Below are 21,934 nucleotides of genomic sequence, written 5' to 3'. Positions count from 1 at the left end.
TTTGCAATAATACGATGTCGCTGACTCATTTTGGTTTTGATTCACTGCACTTCCCAGAGCTTTTCTTCGCTTTATTATTGCCAGCCCAGTTATCCCCCCTTCTGTATGCATATATTTTACTTCTGTCTTAAATATAATACTTCACACTTGTCTTGTAATTCATCGATCAATTTGAGACCATTTGTTCAAGACTGTATTTCATTCTGATTCAGCCCTCCAAACTGCTGGACATCTCTGCTGTAAAGATGCTGAGCACAAATATGTGCCGTCTAAATCACTTGAATCACTATTAGAAAGTGCTCCAGACCATGGAAAAGTCGTGTGGGACTCCCTGTTGGACTGAACCACTGCTGAGCATGTTTTTCAATATTATGGTGGTCTTATTCAGATTATTTTACTCCTTTTTTTTAATGAGGACAATCAGATGGGACACAATCAAAAGCCAGACTAAATAGAAGGTTTATCACAGCTACTATTCCATTGTTGTCTATTGCCAGATAAAATGACAGATTATGGGATTGATTTAGTTTATTACTGGCAAATACAGTTCAGTAATTATCCTCCAGGAATGTAAAAAATGTTTAATCAAATTAATAGTTTGAGCTCAATTTTTCCTGTGTATTAAAGATAAAATCATTATATACTGCCAGGGGGGCCTCCTTTAAATAAGTTAGTTAGTTGCTTTTTTCCCAGAACATTTGAGATCTTTACCATTCTGAAAGATAACTATTTCAAAACAGATTATAATTGACTTTCATAATTTGCTGACTGGATCACACCTCTTATCTTTGACCTTGCTCCTCTCCAATTCATCCAGTCTTGTTAAATTTGTGATTGCAATTAAAAACAAGAAAAGGCGAGCCCAGTAGAGGAAACTCCTCCATATATTAGGAACATAACAAAGGAGTCCAGCAAACAGTAATACATCTGCATCACTAGTTTGAGAAAAGGCAAAGTAAATTGAGGCAGAGAACATTTTGAGAAGAGGATGGCTTCTTACATTTCAATCCCTACTGAAACCGAGGGAATACAACTTGGACATTTTTTCTAATAAATCAGTCAACTGCATTCAGCAATACCTGAAACTTGTAATGGTTATCTTGAAAATTAAGCCTCAGTGGAGGAATATCAGGTTTTTTGAAAAATATACAGAACATATTTTGGTTTATAAATCAATAAAAATATTTAATTACCTTAGCAAACTGTGCATTTATCCATTTTGTGAATGTTTTCTTTTGAACATCTTCCCGTTCATCTGCCAGAGAAAAATAAAGCACTTCATTAGAATTATTCAACAAAATAGTACAATATTATTGATTCAAGCTTCAGTCTTGGTTTATAGTAAAGCTACTACTAGTAATTCAAACACATTCAGGGCACGTATTTAGATGTATTCTGTCCTTGACAATTACATCAACGTATTTTTGAAAGCCTACAGGTTCCCTTCATAGTCATGGTCTATATCCCTAGCTCATCTCACCCATCCTGTGGTTTCTTTTCTTCTGGAAGGGAATATGTTGCAGTAGGATCTGAAATATCCCATTCAAATTTTTAATTTCATGTAAGTATAAAGAAATGTGTTACACAATGGTTTTGGCAGCACGAAACTCTTCTACAGCACTTTTCTAAAAGTACTTGAAATAACAAGTTTATATGCCTGTCCTCAAATTTCTTGAAGAAGTGAAGTCTTCTGGACCACAATGATAGGTCTCCATTGGCAGCCCCTGCCATACCTTATGCCTTTTCTGCCTTGCAGCTATTTACCTGTCACAATTTGTTATATATATTTCCTCCAGTGGAAAAAGACAAAAACCCCACAGGTTTGTTCAGCCATACATGAAATTCTTTCTCAATTCTTTGCTACGAAAAACATTGTAGAGGGAGATGATTACTTTAGGCCTTGACTTCTGTGTCTAAGTTTTAAGTACAATCTTGATGCAGAATGGAACTGGACACACAAAGGTACAATCCTGATATATTTCATGTAGGTGGGAAGAGAAAGATGCCTTCAAATTACAACCTAATAAGCATTTGCTCAAAAAGATCTATTAGTCATCCGCCCTGAAATAATACAGAAGGGCAGAACTCTTTGTACGACAAAGTCAAACCAAACTAGAATTAAAGGGCATATGTGGAAAAGGCTGCAGAACGCTTATACTAAAATAAAGCTCACTCAATGCTGCCTTTTGGTTTGCAGTAAAATTCTCTACACTTCTTAAATAAAACGGGATATTAAATTCCCATCTGAAATGTTCAGCAATTAATAATGTTAATGGCTTCAGCTGAATTTGCAAGGCAGGTATGGATGAGCTACATGAGAAATGCACAGCATTAATAATGTGCTTTGCTTTCCCTCCCTCCACCCCTCCAACGAGACAAGACAAGGCAAATGTGTTTGATATAAATATATCTTTTGTTCTTAAAACCTCACCTCAATAGCACTTTAAAAGTGCCTTTTCACAAGAATGTTTTCCATTCTCAACAATACAATATACTCATGAAAAAATAATACTAGAGTTTGTAAAGCTACTATTTCATTACAAAAAAACTTCTGCATACAGGAAGGAGCGTGTTCTAATTGCTTTCGGATGAACATGAGTGAAAAGATTGACAATGCAATAGTACTACTGGAAACATGCCATAGAAGTCAAACATTATCTACATTCTGCCACTAATATATGAGTATTTGCTACAATAAACTTTCTGGACTTCTACTGCTATCTATCCCAAATAATACAGTTTCCTTCATCCCTTGGCTAAAAGTGATATTTGAATAGTTAGAGATTCATCAAAAAGCAACAGCATGTGGAGGAGATGCATGCTTTTGGTAATAAATGACACTAAAGCTGTTTAATTTTTTTTTCCCCACAAGCATCGCTTCCCTCTTTGTTGACTGTAAGCTGTTTGTTATATGAGTTTTGACTTATTCCAGCCACATGCAATACAGAGAAGATGGGAGAAGGAAGATGCATTTTGTTGGTGGAAGATACATATTCAATCTGGTGTTGTATTACAAACTTCTTCAGCAACTTCATATAAAATATTACATATAAATAGCTATTTCTGTTTAATCGTATCTGATAAAAATGCCAAAGGCAACCTTAAAATGGGGTAGAAGAAGAGTATGTGGTATTTAGCAGGGAAAAGGAAAGAGGCAAAACTGCCTCTTCCAAACTGTTCAAACTTCCACTTTTCCACCCCAGGCTACTGTAGTAGCATATTCAGTAACAGTGTGTGGGTTTGGTTTTGTTTTTCCACAAAGCTATATGCCAGAGATTTAACTGCTAGTCACCAATTAATTCATGTCTATTGAGCTAATAAAAAACAGGATCTCCTGAGGAAAATGAGTGTTAAACCCACAATTTGAATGTTTGAAACTTATTCAAAGTTCAGGCAGTGCTCTGCTACCTTTGCAAACACAAATCTATTCCACTGCTGTTACCTTTACAGAGATCATTTCAAGCATTTTTATCTCTAGGTGCTTGCTCTGACAAGTTTATACCACAGCAATTTGTTAGTGACAGCCTCCTAACCTAAAAAAGAATCAGTCTTTTGGTTCTGCATGGCATGATTTCCCTACAGTAAGCATGATTTTTCCCCAAATATGTTCTCCTAACCCAGATTTACAGATTGAATGCTAGATGTGGAAGCTGAATGAGATTTGTCTGGGTGCTGTAGAAATGGAGCAAGAACACTCATCTGGCACTTGCATAATGCTGTGTTTATAACAGATCCTTCAGCAGGGAGCCGATGAATGCCCTTGCAGGTGTTTTTACTGTGAGTCAATAAGAATAATCAAAAGGCCAGGCAGGTATTTCCTTTGGCTGTTCCAAGAGTAATATAGCATGTTTACTTCTTTCCTTTCAAGCTGGAAGAATTGCAGAATAGCATACTGTCTCTCTTCAGGTTAAATCTAAACATGAAACACTGCATGGATCCTGAATTCCTTCATCGCAATAATAACGTGATCACTTCCCACAGCAAAAAATCTGCTTTTCTCAAAATGCTGGACACTGAGTGGAACAGTCTTAACCTCCTTTCTGCAGGTTATCAACTCAGAAAATGCACATACTTAGGTCTATAGAAAGTGTTCCAGAAAAAAAAATAGACTGACCTTTCAGATTTATCTGATTTTCATGCACTAGAGCCTCTAGTACCACTGAATAGACCTTGTTTTAACTGGAACACATTCACAAATGGATCTTACAATTCTGATATATTTCTGGTATGATGAGCATCCAGCTTTGCAACTGTGAAAGCAAACCTCTTGAATTAGCTAACTGCACATTTGGCTTTAAAAGTATTATGCCAGGCTAGAGTTCATAAGAAATTATGGCCAGGAAAAAGTGCAGTTATCAATGGAGCTAATCATCTGACAAAGGACAGTTCTAAGATTTAATCGGGTGGCAAGGCTAATAGAGAGAAGTGGTACACTGAAGAATGCTTAGGAGCATGCAATCAAGATTCAACAGAACAAAGATGCTATTATTAATGGCAAGTGGCTACCAGACAACTTTCCTAGATACTTAACAAAGTAGTTCATGTTTGCAACCTACTACTCAAATGAAATTCCCTTCTATTTTCCACAAAAAACAGCACTATGTTGTCATCTCTTAATAAACTACACTTATTACTACACTTATTTTTCCAACACCCCCCCCCCCCCCAAATACCACCAAACATATTGAATAAAAAATGGCAACAGGAAAAAAAATTCTTTTAAAATATCTGGTATACTCTAGCTACTATTCTGAAAGCATACAGCAGTGTTAACAAGTCATAAAAAAAAGCTATACTTTTAAAAAATGTGAGCTGACAAATACCAAGCAGATTTTAAGTGAACCAAGGTTCAGAAACATACAGTATATATGTCACTACATCATTCCATTTGTATGATATAAGCCATTCTCCCACAGAAAACATGGGGGGGGGGGGAACCTCCCACTTTTTGGTGCATCCTCCCCTATTTTTCTAGAGGATCTTCAGCCTCTCTTACTCTTGACACACCTGAATAAATAATACTTTCACAGATTCACAGAATGGTTGAGGTTGGAAGGGACCTCTGGATGTCACCTGGTCCAACCGCCCTGATCAAGCACAGTCATCTCGAGCGGATTGTCCAGGACGATATCAAGTGTATTTTTTAATATCTCCAAGGATGGAGACTCCACAGCCTCTCCTCCTATAGACTGCAACATCAAAACCGCATCTTTCCTACCCCCTGCAGTCTGCCTTCCACAGATGTGGGTAGTGGTTTCTGATGCAAGTGGCTTAGGAAACTCTCCTCAAGAGTAAGCACAGCCCAGTTTTGAAATTTAGAAGACATTCAACAGAAGTGCACTGGCACTTCAGGGGCATAAGCTCTAATTTGAAACAAACAAACAAATCATTGTCTTTAAAGTGTCAATAAAGACATTACATAATGTGTGTAGAGTATTTGAATCACTGCAGAGACAGGCAGTGATAGGAGGTTCGGTTGTGTGATAGAAGATTTTATGCAGTCTTCAGCAAGCAGTTCCATCACAGGTTGGAACACAAACAGGAAAGGAGACTTGTCTTATTCTGTTACCCAGTGTTGCCTTGAGCTGGGTTAAATAATAATTGAATAGCTATGTTTTGTCTACCGGGAGCTACCAGGAAGAAAAAAAGGAAAAAAAAAAAAAAAAAACCAAAAAAAACCACCACACACAAAAAAAAAAAAACCAAACCAAACAAAAAAAATCCCAACAAACAAACAAACAAAGAAGCCCCAAAGAAAAAAGAATTCCTATATACTAGCTGGAAACTTTGAAACAATGGTTAAGGCAGGTGTCAATTCCTTCAGTCATGGCAACTGCAGGTTCATCGGAACACTGCACTTTAGAGAATAAAGCCATCAAAATTGCCGTTTGATTTTCTAGCAGCCAAACAATGCAGATTTAGAAAAGGCGAGGATTTGTTTCAGTGAGTGGAAGTGAGTACCAGCAATGGGGGGAGCACAAGGAACAAAAGAGGCCACAGATAGACACATTATTGATACTCTGGCTCCATCGACTCACTATTCTTAGAGATTTCCAGCACATTGTTACAATACTCTGCCAGTAACTACAACTGCTGAGAAATGTTCCCTTCCCATTCTTGCTTATCTGAGGGGGGAAGAAGAAATCAATGCAATAAAATGACTGAATGATATTTGAGTGGACTAGCTTTGATTTTTAGTCATTGAGGTCATCCAAGACATTCACAAGCTGACAGGAAATACAATAGACTGCTTTGACAGACAACCGATGATTTTAAGTCTATTGCTCTTGTAAGGCAATAGGTAACATGCAGTTCTTTGTCCATCTTCTATAAATATACTGATGAGCAGTGTGTTGACTTTATCTGAATACTGTTAAAACTCCCTGTTCCCTGTGCTACCTCTTGAGACTTTACTGTGGAACCTGTATCAAATCACCATAATCAGACCATCTCAGGCTTCTCAAAACACTGATGAACCTATTCAAAAGCTCAGCAGAAATGGGAGACTTCAGCATCCAGAAAACCCTCATTAATATCTAAAGAAAAAAAAGTACAACTCAATCCTCTGAGAAATAGTATATCAACATTTTCCGAGGACATTTGGGAAGATTCAAGGCAAATTTAGGAAAGGAGCAGGGGTATTACTATACTGAAAAGACTTAATCTCAACTCTGCTCCCCCCCATCCCCTCCTTCAAATACAGGAACTGAGAGAGAGGGATTCCTTTTGCTGCTCCGGGGACAAAAGAAAGAATGGCTGTAAGACCCAACCTACAGGATTTCTATGGACACCATAGGCCTAGACTGAACCCCAGGCTGAGAGAGCCTTTTATTTTTCTCATTTCATTATGTTAGGTGGAATTGTTTTCTCATTATGAATGTTTACAGGAAACTGCTTCCTGACTTTTCTCTTTTTTTAATTCTTTAAGGCATTACAAGTGTTTATGTAAGGTCTCATTCTTCCGACCTAACTTTGCCTAATTAGCTATTTAGGGAAAAACTACAGAGTGCTTTTGAGGATGAGTAAGTATGGACGTCATGGGGTAGAAAATGAGCAGGAATGGCACAAAGGATAGAGAACACAATGGAGTGCCAGCCTGGAACAGAAGGAAAGAGAAGAAAAGAAAACAACAATAAACAAAAAATAAGGAAGGGGTGGGGTGGAAGACAGAACAGGAGTGAAACACCTTTTCCCTGGTTTGGGGGGAAAAAGGGAAAAAGACTTATGGAGAAGTAGAAGTGGGATGGGAAAAGGCAGAGACGAACACTTTCTTTCTGGAAAGAAAAAGGAATGAGGCATTGGTTGTGATATCTGGTAGCTAGAAGATCATATAGAGGGAAGCAGTGGATTTGAACAAAAGAACTACCCAAACATGTGCAGCAAACCAGCACAGTGTGGTCTGCCTCTCCAGGCCATTAACCACTTCCAAAAAAAAAAAAATAAATTGACTAGCAGCCAAAAATACCAGGATAATGCAAACAAGCTACATATGATCCCTAAAACAATAATGGGCAGCTGTGAAAAGTATACATAGATCTAGGTTTGAACAAATTCATGTAATTTGCTGCATGTTTGTTAACAACATCACCCCCCGCCCCCGTCATTTCTCAGCCCTTTCCCCTAAATAAATTGTAGCAGGTACAACTCCCAAGACAAAAGCAGGAGCACAATTCCAATGCAATTTTTTAAAAATAAAAATAATAAAATAAACAGAATTTCAGTTCACATTTCCAGAACATTTTAAGTATACACAACATGGGCTATTCAGCTCCAATTCATACATTGGTAATGGTATTCCCAGCAGTTGGCCTAGTCCTCCTCTGGTCTACCACATGCAAACACACTTTGGGAACTGATTGTACTTCTCCACGTCTATGGATTTGACGCAGGAGGAAGGAGCAGAACTGCTAATAGGCAGTAACCTTCCTGAAGGGCCCCATGGGCTGGTCGTTGTGTTATTGCTGGCTGGCTGTTAAGTGGAGTAGCTAATGACTTAGCTGTATAGGTTGAAAAAAAAAAAACAAACCAAAACCAAAAAAAACCCTACCACCCCCGAAAAAAAACCCAAACCAGAGAAAGCATCAATGGACAGAAAAAGAAAAAAGCCACTTCCCCCATACCCCCCCCCCCCCCCCCGAAAATCTTCCTAAGACTTCCTTCCTTTTGATTTTGTATAGGAGGTAAGTACTCTTTGGAAGAGGGCCCTGATTTCATGTCTCTTGTCATCAGTGGGGTAAGGGCATGGGAATGGAGTAGCAGTGCTTTCTTCTCCCATCTTATGTCATACCCCACTGACTGCCAGGACACCCGCCTCAAACGTTGGTGACCCACCTTGCCTTAGGCTTTCAAGAGTAAGGACTTGAAAGAATGTTGAACCACACTCTACCAAAAACACCCTGGTCTTCTAGTTATTGACAGCTTTGCAAACACAAGCTTTACTGGTTTTGTTTGTTGGTTTTCTAATGAGCAATTATTTTGGATCCAGGACGTTTTTCCCAAAGGGAAATCACTCCTAAAATGCAACCTAAAAAGCCCCAGTGTTTCCATCCATCAGATTTCTCTGCAAAAGATAAATCACTTCTCAAAATTAAAGAACAAACCTATCTCTGCCTGAGAAGCTGGTGCTCAAAAGGGAAGGAGTTCAGCTTATGACTTAAGTTATATTTACATGGAAATATATAATTATTCATTTGGATATTCAGCTGTGCATGAGCAGTGTCCCCTTTATTATCTATTTTTCAATGTCATATCAACATATTGACAAATGAAGAGTAGGCTTAATAACATATTAATAGAAGCACATGCTATTTTAGCATCATACCATCATTATAACAGTATTTTCTAAATACTGTAGATGATATATTACATGTTAAAATGAGGTAACATGTTGGTCAGAAGTGCTATACCAGCTGAAACCACTGCAGCTTTCTGGAACTTGCAGAATATTGTATGATTTAACTATATTATCAACTTTTTGGCAGTCAGACACCAATGAAATCATGTTGCCAGTACATTGAAGTACCTTAAAAAAATACCCATAAAGATGATTTAAAAGCATTTTTTTGTTAAAAGCAACAAAATGCATTTGCAGGATAAGTCTGCTCAGTGCTATAAACTATACTAAATTCATTAAACGTTCACGGAAAATTTGGGGAAGGTTACCAATATGACCAAAATATTGAAAGAGGAGTAGGAGGAGTTGACAGATACTCTTCATCTTGTCAGATGAGTATATTTGGGGAAAATACCTTACTATTTCTTGATGGATTATTTTGAACAGCAATTTTTATTTCTCTTCTTCTTTACAAATTAGGGAAGCACAAGTTAAATGCTGCTGACCCATCATGCAATGTTGCATAAAATCAACAGGTATGCCTTTTGCCACATAGATTTACTACTACTTTTATGATGATGATTATTATTATTATTATAGATAAACCCTATTGTAACTCCACAGCCCAAAGCTGCAATTTTCACCACAACTGATGAAAGATACTTCGATCCATTCATCTCCCAAAGACAACTAAGGACTTGTAAGGTTGGTTAGCAGAGATCACACTCTGCTCGGAGTAAGGAAGCAACATTTGCTGCTCAGCCCCATCTCTGGTTGTTGGCCTGACTTGGACAAAAGGGTAGAACCTAACTGACTTTTTAAAAAAAATAGGTTGAACTTGTTTGAAGGAGCGACTAGATGTGATAAACAGATTAAATATGTCTTGACTGTATTAACTCTGGTTGCAGATGCTCTTACTTTTAACCCATTTTTGTCCCTTCCCAGAGAAAATGGGAATTGTTAGCAGAAGAAAGAGGGAATCAGTATCCGCTTTTTTCTCCCCTCCTCAGAGCACATACGTATTTTCAGACACTGCTCCTTGCGGAGGAAGGACTGCAGCGTTAGGACAGATTGATAAGCCCGAGCAGGTAGCACGGCAGCAGCAGTCCCTCTGCGAGCCCTAACATACAGCCAGCACCGGGAAAATCCTCATCAGTTAAAGACTAATAAAATTGGTTTGTGTACACAGCGCATTTAGTGACAACCCGTAATAAGCGTTGTTACTCCTCTGTACCAGTGAACTGAGAACTGCTGAAACTAATTCAAAGTGAAAGCAAGTGCTCTCACCTCGGCTGCTGTTACCAAGCCGGCTCGAAGCGAACCCCAGCGTTATAAATGTTCCTGTCACTGCTGTGGGAAAAGTTACATACCAGAAAACAGCAGCACTGGCAGATCCTGTATTTCAGCAATGTCACCAAAAAAAAAAAAAAAAAAAAATTCCCCACAAAATAAGAAACTTATTTTTGAAAAACTTTAAATGGCTCTAGCCTTTATGGTTTTTCACCAGAAAAGTTGTCATATGCGTTGTGAGGAGGAAAACTGTGATAAAGGAGCTGTGGCCAACAGCAAACTTTGCTTGCCAGGACACAGAGGCTGTAGGTTTCTTGGGGTTTTGTTTGTCTGTGGTTTTTAAACTTGGGAAGGCAGATCAGCATTTAGTTGAGCAGCAGGCTACCTCACAGTAAGCTGTGACAGAGGCACTGCGTGGGAGTATTATTATAACGCAGAAAAACTATTAAAAATAAAAAATTCAAGGTTATGTAACCAGACAAAATTACCCACAATTTTCATATTTATAACTTTTATGAAGAATACACAATTATTTTTGTTTTGTTTGGAAAACAGAAGATAAATGCTTACTGATAGACTGACCGTGTCTTTCCTTAGCTGGAGATTTTTACCATCTAGGTTTCTATTTATGTTCAAATACGAACAATAAAGGATAAGAGACCAAGGATAGTAAGGTTTATTCATGAGCCAGTCAAAGCAGCATATATCAAAAAGGGAAAATAGGAGCCCACAAACTTTCTGAATGATAGACTGTCGACTAATAACAAATGAAGCTGAAAGAAGCATCAGGATTTGAAATAGGTAATCAGAGTCTAAAATACGACACTAGTACCTAGTGTTTCGCACAAGCTCCTGATGTAAAAATGAAATTGCTGTACTGTTTTCAGCAAATGCCACCTAGTGATACATAGTTGCAAAGCTTGGAACCGCTTTGATTTTTATGTATTTTCTCCCAGATTTTCTGATTTGCTCATATGAAAAAAATCAGACAAATGCTTTACATGGTTACAGGCCATCAAAATTCATGTCACACACATGCAGAATACAGACAGAGGAAGATGGGTTCACCATATGTGGTGGAACAACATTCGTTTCAGTTTGTATTAAAATATTCATTACAAATAACCATGCTACGTACACAGTGGTGGCTAGCGCTAGTCTTTAATATTTCAAGTTCCTTTTTTGTTCCTCTGTCAAAAGCAATTAGAGAACAGGCTGTTCTAGTCTGCTTGAGTGACTGCTGTCTACTTTATTTCATCTGACCCAATTAGTGTCTGAGTTAATTAGTAGAAGCTGCCACTGAGACATATATCAGAGAAGTTTGCAATTAATAAGACCAAGGTGTTAATATGCAATTGTTTACAATACATGCACCCTGTTCTTACAGTGAAGATACTGTCATAGCAAAGCTGATAACATTTACTGGCCCACAGCTAGGCTTCACCTTATTATACACCATTCGCAAAACTTTGAAAGAAAAGAAAACATGCCTTCAAGAACAGCTGTATAAATTAAAGGCAAGTGATCAGTGTTTTCCACTCCTGTTTTCACTTCACCTGAAGTAGCCAAAGTAAGGATGAATGTGTCTAAATCAAAGTTGTGATTTATTTCATTCACAGAGAACTATTACAGATTGTACGTTGTCAGGTCTCGGCTTCCTCTCACCATCCCCAAGCATCCCCCTCTCTCAAGGGGAGAAAAGAAAGGATAGTCAGAGAGCAAGATAAAGCATTTAAAAAGCCCCTGTTGATATTGATCAATTGGAGGGAGGAAAAAAGCTAATAGAGTAGAATTTAATTCCTCTAAACCCCTTCCCATTTCACAGCTACTTTATACTGTTTGTAGTGGCTCGATTGTACAAGTGACTGAAAAATCTTAAATTTTCAAAAATAACCGTTAGGGTCTGAGTGTTTAATTGATTGGTATATGAAACGTGATTGTCTCGTATTACCCCACATTTGGGAAAACTGCTACTGTTTCATACAGGTGAAGGATAATACAGTAATTAGATAAAAGTCTAAATACCAGCACTTGCTAAAAAACCTGGATTACAAAGCATGTTAAATGTGCGTCCCCTACCCTCTATAATATCAAGCATTCTTGAAAGGAAAAAGAACATCATTGCATTTCTAGACAGCTCATAAGCAACACCTTGCAACAAGCTATAATGTTTATTGTAGACTGCTCTTCCTTCAGATTCTTTTTGAAGCTTCTATTTTTTCATTTAATAGCTTTAGTTGGGAAGTAACTGTTCAGCCCCTAGCCCAAAGAAAAAACATTCGAATGGGAAGAATGTGTGTGTGGAAGGTGTTTGCCTCTTTTTTTTTTTTACTAATATATTGAAAAATGAGAGCACAATAGAAATCAGTTTTATTCTTCATCTCAGACATGGTGACCACCATTACAAAGACAATTAACTTTTTAGTATTTTTAAGACTAAATGTATTAAAGTTAGAATTCAGCAATGTGCCCAGAGCCACCAATAGTTCCAACCCTTTTTTCCCCCGAAACCAGTGGGGGAAAAAAGTATCATTATATGGAACAGGCATTATAAGATGTAGAAATTATGTCATTGTAGACAGGAGAAGCTCTTTAGGTGACGTACCATCCTTGCCTATCAAGTTAAACAGTGCGTAGCATTGGTTTCTGGTCCAATATCTGTCTGTCAAGTACTGCGTTCAGAAGTAGGAAGCCTACGATATATGGAGAAGGTACAGGATGCATTTATTTTTAAGCAGTCAGGCATAGGTCCCACTTACGAACATTTTAAAGTCTATGGTAACACTGGAACAACATACTTTGCTATGTATTATTAAACATACATTTACAACTCTGCAGATACTTCTCAGATTATTTTTAAGGTGTCTAAGGAACTAACTGAAAGTAGTAAGGAATCCTATCCCAACCCCATCTACCTGGCATTAATGCATTGGCATCTGTTAAATCTGAATTCTCGGTTTGGGGCTGGACACAGAGTTCGTTCACACGTGAGGATAAAGCGCAACATCTTAAAGTTATCTTGGGAGGGTGGAGTAGAAAGAATTGGTAAAAATAAAAGGAACAGGAACATAGAAATAGCAAGGCAAAAAGAGGAGATACATAATTCCCTTATCCATATATTGAGGTATTTCTCCATGCTGGTGAAGGGGGAAAAGTAAAGGGGAGAGCAATTTCTAGAAAGGTAACATCATTAGATTTTGTAACATCTCATTGAAATTATTAGTCCACATCAGAATAATTGAAGCACTAGTGAAACACTTATTAAAATTTGATTTAAGATGAGTACTGTTAATCTTCTCATTAAGTGGGCATTATCTAACGAAGTTACAAAAATATTTGCAATAGCAACATAGATTATTTATTTATTTCATGCGGATCTCATGCCCTCGCAACTGAAACTAGGATTTTCTGCCTGCACCAGACATGAACAGGTGAGATAACTAACACATTTGCTGCCTGTATGTATTCTGTGCATCGATCAGGGATTTTTCATTTCATACATCATTCAGAACTGCTTGCAGTGAAGGATTTCATATCTATAACATTAAGTGAAGACTAAGAAATATTAGTATTGATGTTAGGACAGTTACCTATTATAAACATTGATTTTTATTTCAATTCAGTGCCAACTCATCAGCTCTACTGAGAGGAGCTGCATCTCCTTAATATAGATTCAGTACAGAAAAAGAAGAAAAACATCTATTTGTCATTCTTTTTACAGCTGTTCTTTCCCAGTCTAGACAACTCAAGGCAAGTGTGACATTTCACAACATCATAAACTACATTCAAGAAACATATTGTTATTCTATTCCAATGTTTTTGCAACAGTAAAGAAGAGTAATTTTCTTTGTAGCCTAATGCCTTCTAGAGGCACCTTAATCAAACCGCATAGATATTTTGATCACATCCATCCTAACAGAGAAACAGAAGTGAATAGATTTTGGAACTGAAGTTTTAGCTTCTACCTTGGAGGATTGTACAAAAGACCAATTGAAAACATTCAGGGCTGTACAGGGTAGAAAACACACAAGCCGGCAAGGGAGGGAAGGAAGGAAAAACACATCACCGAGAGAGACGCTGCCCTCCGCTCCCCCTGTGAACCCAAACCGCTCCTATCAGACCCCAGAAAAATGTCTCCCGTCACAGAGTGAGGCAATGTTCCAGGCAATTCCTCCTTCACTACACATCCCAGAGTCTCCCCATCCATTATGTTTATTTCACAATATTCAAAATGTGCATCACAGAAGTTTCAATTCTGGAAATAGGTCTTATATCTACTGATTTCCACTAGGAAGTAGTTGTCAATTTACTGCTTTGTTTGCATGTACTTATGTTGAAACGTATAGGTATTTTTAATAAAGTAATAATAGAGGCATAAAAAAAGGACACGCATTGTAATTTGAAAGATCTGAGCATGCACAAACACTACTGAAGTCAGATAAAAATAATGAGGTGTTCTAAACCTTTGAAATCAAACTTCGAAATAGATTAGGATTTAATGGATGCTTTCCAAGACAACTCTATTTCTTCAGTTTATAACAGGCACAAGAAGACAAACTTAAAAAGAGAAAGCGTATGAATTTTATTAGTGAATTTTCATACCTCTGGTAAATTCAGAATAAACATTTAATTGAACAATGGCAAAATGAGATGGGAAGGGGAATGCCATACAATGCACGCACATGGCAAACAAACAACTTGTTCTTCTACACAGCCTTTGTTTGACAAGGTTTGACAAGGCTTTTGTTTTGCAGGAACCAGAATTATGTGCATAAGGAGGAGAGCTAATTCTAACTGCATTTATATCCCATTCAGTAAGTTTTTCCAACGATCAGTCTAAAGCAGCAGCTTCTCAGTAGGAACCTGCCAAAAGTAATATTTTAAATAGAAACACAAAATATATGTTAAACAAATGTGAAAATACATGGATAGCTTATTGGGGGAGGAAAGAGAGAGGAAATGAGGCTACATCTCCAAAAACTACTGATAAAATCTCACCCAAGAAGCTCAGACTATTACATTGTGGCCTTGACAGCTACTAGAATATCTTAAGCTACAACCACTTTGAATATCCAACAAATACAGTCAAACTTCAGAACAGCTAAAAAGTAAACTTAGTATAAAAAGTGAATTCCACATGAATTACTTACTTTACTGTTATAACAGCTTTATTACTTTGCAATTCTCTAGTGGTTCAATTCCATAATCTCAAACAGCTGCATCAAGCTGAATGAAATAAACCACATACCCAAAATGGAGCTAAGATTGAGTATGCCTCTCAGTAACCGCACAACCCAAAAAATAAGAAAAGCAAATTAGACCACCGACAATGTCAGCTGACAAGCAGAAGTGCAATATTAAACAACAGAGCAAGGGCAAACCTTTCAGCCGCTTCAACACCATTGCTGAAACGTAAGCAGTAAATTAAGAGGGCTGAAAAAGAATTTGAGGAGAATTTGCATCCTTGCATAGGTTACACAAATCAGTAGTAAAAAGTACGTAAGAAGCAGGAAGCCAGATAGCAAAGCTGGTGGACTGGTGCTGAGGGATTACTAGGCCGCTGCAGAGACACTGAACTTTGGATCGGTCTTTATTGCTGAAGACTCTGAGGAGATTCCCACTCCTGATACATTCTTTGTAGCAGGTACATCACAGGAATTGCATCAAGTTGATATAAACAGAGAGAAAGTATTAGGCCATATTAGTAAGTTATATGGCAATAAGTCACCAGGGCCGGTAGGCTTGCTCAGACTTCTGAAGGAATCCCAATAAGAAATTGAAAAATAGCTGGCCAAGGCACATAACCTGTCATTACCAATGGCAGCTGAGCCGGCGTGGTGGTGGGTTGCCAGTGTAGAACCCATAAAAAGGGCTCCAGAGAGGATCCTGGGAACTATAGACTAGCATATTTGACTTCCACTCCTGTCAAGATGGAAGTGTCTGTTACAAAGAGTAAGATCACTGGACACGTGGATAAACTGGGAATGAGTCAGGCTGACTTTACAGTCAAGGGAAATTCAGCCTGCGACCTGCTGGAGTTAAGTGATGCTGTCAGGAGGTGCGTGTAAAGGGAACCCGGGGGACATCGTATACATGTGTTCCAGCAAAGCCCTTGACATCGTTCCATGCCCAAGATTATCAAAGGAGCTAAATTTCTATGGGACTGGAGGAACAATTTGTTTACAGATGGAAAGCAGCTTAAAGAATACCTAGGAAAGGGTAAGGCTTAACAGACTTTTCAGGACGAAGACAAGGCAACAGCTGGGACCTCCAGGCAGAAGCAGAAGGCTCTTTCAGGCCATGAAATGCCTGGAACATCATCCAGTGGTGAAGAAGTCTTGGAAGCCCTCACAAAACTGAGAAAACCAGCAAAAAGACGGCTATTGACATTGAAGATGAAATGCTGCATCCAGGGAAAGTGTTCTAAACAGTGCCAAGATAAGGCTGCGTCCAGAACAGGCAACTATAAAAGAGGTCCTGGAGTCATCATTGACAGTGCTGTGAAATCATCATCTCAATGCAGAAAGCACATAAAAAAAAGCCACCCAACATGGGGGCATTCCCACATGTGCTGTGAACAAAACAGAAGGGGTCATTTTGTTCACATGAAGGTCTGATGTGCCCACACCTGAAGGGCTGCATGCCGTTCTGGTCTCCCCATCTCCAGGAGGATGCAGCAGACTTAGAAAAGGGCAAGCGGAGACAATCAAGGGGATGGAGCTGCTGCTTTATAAGCAGATACTCAAAGAGCTGGGACACTTCAGTGTGGAGAGAAGGCTCTCAAGGGAGATAAGATGGAGACATGAAAAGCATGAAAGGGTGGAATTTCTTTTAAAAACTTGCTGTACAGGAACCAGGGGAAACTCACCGAAATAAGAGCATGTTGGTTTAGAATGGATCAAAAAAGTACCTTATTCATTATTTATCAGGAAGTTCAGATAGCACTATACAGAACATTTCAATGTGTCCACCATTAGAGAACGTTTCCTCTTCCCCTGCCCAGATCAAGTGTAATTCCTATTTTCTTCAAACTCCTTTAATTTATTAATAATACACCTCCTTTAATTTCTTTTATGTTTTCACACACCAAAATTTGAATCTGGTTACCCGTTCTCTATATGGTTCGCACTTGCGCTATGGAACTCCCAGGCTTACAAAATCCTTAGGCCAAATGTGTTAATGGATTAAAGAGGATTTATAAAAATTGATGGTGGAAAGGCATTCAGGTGGATCTGAACACAAGTATCCTGAGGCAGCGCTTGGCTTCAGTACCAACTAATTACTGATAGCCAGAAGCTGTGAGGTATTATCTCCTATGTACAGGATTCTTGTTTCACATGATGGCTAGATGGACCTTTAGGCTAATTCAGTGTGGATCAGGATTAAGAAAATTAGAATGAGTTCTGTATTTTGTTCCTTTTACTTTACTCACAAAAGAAGTATCCTTTGGCCAACACAAGGACCAAAAAGAAAGTATATTTTTGAGAATTTTGAGAAGTGAGGAATGAGCTGGCTACTCCTCTAATATTTGCAATGCCTAACAACTAATTTAGCAACCACATAAATAACGTCTATGTTATTTTGGTATTTCTACATCACTAATTGTCAGGCATTCTTCATCAGGATCATCAGCTTGATGACAATGACACACAGAGGTTAAATCACTTGGATATCTAATTAGCCATCAGAAATAACGCTTCTTTGACATTCAGGCTCCACCTAACATCACAGCAGAATCCAGAGAGTTTGTAACCAAATACTAGTTTTGAAAATTAAATTACTGCCATTCTTAAAATGGAACAAGTAGAAAATCATGGGACAGGCAGCTGGAGTAATAAAAGTCACATGGAAAAGATTTCTAATTAATACAAAAGAATCTACAAAGGTCAAATTGACATGACTGTCACACTTCAATCAATGCAAATGGAACTCTTAAAATTCTCTTCTTCATTTCTATTTTATTTTCCCAGTAAAAAGGAAATGAAGTGCATTTCAAGTCTTGGACGTTCTTCCTCCATTCACAGTTCAGTCATGAATGGAGAAGGAACTTTGGGAATACACAGTTCTCCATATTAAATTGTTTAACACCTAAGGAGACCACTGTGCATAAAAACTCATCTTATTTTAATTATTTCTGTTCAAACCATACTCAAATGTAATACTCAAAGTTATGAAGAAAGCTTAAGATAGCTTCTAAATTGTGTTTGTTCATATAATTATTGGGCATGCAGCTATTACGTAATAGAATAAAACGCAGATATTTGCCTCCTGCTAGGTTTTATACATTGTAAGGAACTACCCAGAACACAGACTAAACTTTTGGACTAAACAAAGGGAGCCTGTCTACTAACTTAAATGTAGAAAAACTTAATCAACATTTCCCATTTCCCCATGAAGCTAGGTACTGTCATGAGAAAATAATTTCCAGTGCTAACAGCAAAAATAATCAAAGAACCATTTATTGAGGCAGGGGAAGAAGCAGGATACAGTAGCCATATGAATACAAAATTTTAAAACTATGACTATACTTTTATGTGGCTTAAATTATCTTCAAGAAAAAAGCAGGGAATTGCACTTAGTAAAATCATTACAGTAAATGGCAATATGACTTAATTTTCAAATTTGTCTCTATAGAAATGCATTAACACTGTATGATAAAACTGTAAGGTATGAGACATGTTTTCATTCACAAAGTTGTTTAAATCTTTACACACAATTAGATGGATATTTGAGATTTCCAGATTCACTGTGAAGAGTGAATAATCAGTCAGAGGGACACACACTAGCTGTTCTTATTTTAATTGGCTTAATGCTCTTTGCTATATTTTTTGTAATATTTGTCATCATTGGCTTCTACCACATAAACCTCACACAAAATATGAGAATGACTCTAATGACATGACATTCAACCAACCTGTATGACAGTTTATCGTCAGAACTTAAGTATTTTAAAAGTTGAAAAAGTTTATAGTCTTGGAAACAGAAACAGTTAACTTAATTCACCTTCCTTTTAGCTGGTGATTTATTTAAATGGACTTGATTTAAGGCAAACATTTAAGGGTTGGCTGGTTTTTGGTTTAAAATGGAACAGATATACACCTACTGTTCAATGTACTGCACTGTCAAGACATTCCCCACAGCACTCCCATAGTTTAGGGCTCTGCTAGAATATACACGCGTGCAAGAACCTGCTGTATATTTCAACTTTGAAAAATAAAAGCTAAAAAATACTGCATGGACAGAAAAAAAAGAAAATAAAAGAAAAAATTACTTTCCTATTTCATGGATATTTGGCAAACAAGTCACCCTCCTGGTTGGAAGGAGGGGAAACAGCAGTGCCATTGCTTGAAATGATGCATGTTGCTGGATTATTATCATTAGTGAGGCTTACAGTTTTGGCAGACTAAGCAACATAGATTGAAATAACTGTAGCAAGTATAATACTAATGCTAAGAAATAAGCAAATTATGGAATTATAGCCTGCTATCAGTTTGTAAAGCTTAATAGCTTTCCCAAGCTATTATATTTTTTTAATTTATATTTTCCATAGAACTTTACATCTTTGAAAATGTTTCTATACTTTCTTAAGTAACATACAGTTATTAGGATTGCAGTAAGAGTAGCAGAGAAAACCACTCAAAAGTTGCCTTTGATTTTTACTGCAAGCCTTGTCAGAAATGTAAGCATTTTACAAGTTTAAGAGTTGAGATTAGATATTACTTTACAGAATAAATTATTACTGAGATGAGATGCTGTTTTAGAGAATGAATTATTACTGTCAAAAACATTCCAGGTATTAACATTTTGTGCACTTGCTTACACCATACAATGATACAAAGATGAAAAACTGAAGGTGAATTAATTTTAATTCTACAGAATTAGAATTCAGCTAGACAAACTGATTGTTAATTAACACAGACTTTCTATGCACATTCAGAAGACTACAAAAACAAAGACATCAACAAAGTGATTCAGAAGCAAATTACAACCAATAAAAAAAAAAATCATCATGAGGGAATTTTCAAATGCATCCATATTCAAATTTTGCAGTATTTGTGTCAAGTGAAATGTATCTTAAGAGACTACCCAAGGAACCGATTCAAACACACAGACATACGCACATATACACACAGATATATATGTTTAAAGTACTGAAGTTTTTTGCGGTGAGTTCTGACCTTCAGATGCATCAGAGTGCTCTGTGACTGATTGGTTGTGATAGAAGCCAAATAATCACGCATATGATCTTCACTTGTGCAAGTGTTCAAGCAGCCACATCTCTATATTACTGATACGCTAACATAGCTTTCCACATATTTCTGAAAGATGGCACATACATCCAATGATGTTTGATGACTTTTATTAAACTCTTCAAGCAAGAAGTGTTCTCCTCGCTTGTAAGTACTTATGAAGATCGTTTTCAATTCTAATGACACTAAAGTGAGCATTAGATGTGATTCTTGTTCCTTAATCCATGATTTAATCTAGGAACATAAACTTTAACCTATATGTCTAAGGAGCTCTTTTTAACTTTTATACTGTATATTCGATTGCAGCTGTCTTTTTCTTTTTTTTTTTTTTCAATGTTATTACTAGCTGTCATCTTCACTTTACAAATTGCAATTAGGCTTGATGGTTAAAATGCATGAACTACGTTTCTGAGAGCTGTTACTTGTAACAAAGGCTGTAGATTGTGTGTTTCTTTCCTATCCCTGACTAATTTTTGACAAACTATCCTCAACCATTGAGATTAATTAGTGCCTCTACATTTTTCTGCAAGAGGTACATACAAGGTATAGGAGACCCATAATGAAATAGCCAACTATCAACAAATACTTCAAGTAATGAGCCACACCAATCAGGACTTTTGGGTTACTCTGCAAATGTAATCCCAGCAGAAATTCTTTGAAAATGCCTGACCACTTAGCTGAAGACTGAAAATGCCTGAACATTTTATGCATATATTGTGTTAATCCATAAAATGTATTAACCCTCCACGTTTAACACTTCAAAACAGTGTATCTGGCTTTATATTTTGCACCTTACTGAAAAACTGCTGCTCCTGTGAGAAGCCACGTTAAGCACTGCCGGCTCTGCCACTTCTGCGTCTGCAAATCTAAACCACCGTGCACAGCGTTACAAAAAGTCTCACCACCCAAAAGGTATTCCAGATATACACTGAACCACAGCTAACTTACAAGTACCCAGAACAAGTCCACCCACTTTCAGTCTTTACAAGGTGGGCTGGCATGCTGGTATCTCTGCTGCCCCTCTCCCCAAACCTACACTTACCTGGAAAAGGTGCCAAGAGAATCCAGAGTGCTCCAAAATTGCACCGATTACGCAACAGACATTTACAAGCAAGTCATAAAGTGAAGATAATATGAACAGAAACATGCTAAACCAAGAGATAAGCCCCAAAGAAGTACATGAAAGAATCTTGGTTCTTTATCTCCCCCCTCAAAAAAAAAAAAAAAAAAATTAAAAGCAATTCAACTATCTCAAAAAAAAAAAAAAAAAAAAAATCCTGGTCTGTCTTCAACTTATTTTCAATGACTTGATCAGACTTTCAATCAAAGGCCAAAATTACATGGTGCATAGCAGTGTGGATTTGTGTATTTTCCCCCTTTTTTCCCCTCTTCCTCCTTTTTGGTGTAGTGCACCACTCTTCACAACGCCTTTACATTCAAGCTGAGCTAACTATCCTGAAACCCTCGAGGAAGACCTAGACTCTAGTTTGGGTATGCTGCCCTTCCTAAGGTTAGGAAGGTCTTCTCATATCGCTGCTGGTGACCCACCTGCTGAAGCAGC

General features: G+C 37.6%; 1 protein-coding gene across 16 annotated transcripts in view; it reads right to left on the bottom strand.

Annotated features, from left to right (window-relative positions):
• The window catches only part of DMD (dystrophin), a 1,198,278-nt gene that overhangs the window by 1,010,329 nt on the left and 166,015 nt on the right, over window positions 1-21,934 (bottom strand). For 15 of the 16 annotated variants that reach the window (XM_030020819.2, XM_030020811.2, XM_030020812.2 and 12 more), the window contains exon 2: window positions 1,194-1,255. In XM_030020819.2, coding sequence (XP_029876679.1) covers window positions 1,194-1,255 — 62 coding nt within the window. Of the gene's footprint in view, window positions 1-1,193; window positions 1,256-6,809; window positions 6,816-11,788; window positions 11,796-21,934 lie in introns of those variants that run through there. The other variant, XM_030020820.2, reaches the window with a different exon arrangement.

The sequence above is a fragment of the Aquila chrysaetos genome, chromosome 7 (genome assembly GCF_900496995.4).
Source record: "Aquila chrysaetos chrysaetos chromosome 7, bAquChr1.4, whole genome shotgun sequence".
NCBI lineage: Eukaryota > Metazoa > Chordata > Aves > Accipitriformes > Accipitridae > Aquila > Aquila chrysaetos.
Note: the sequence above shows the minus strand (reverse complement) of the source record. Positions and strands in the feature narration are given on the sequence as shown.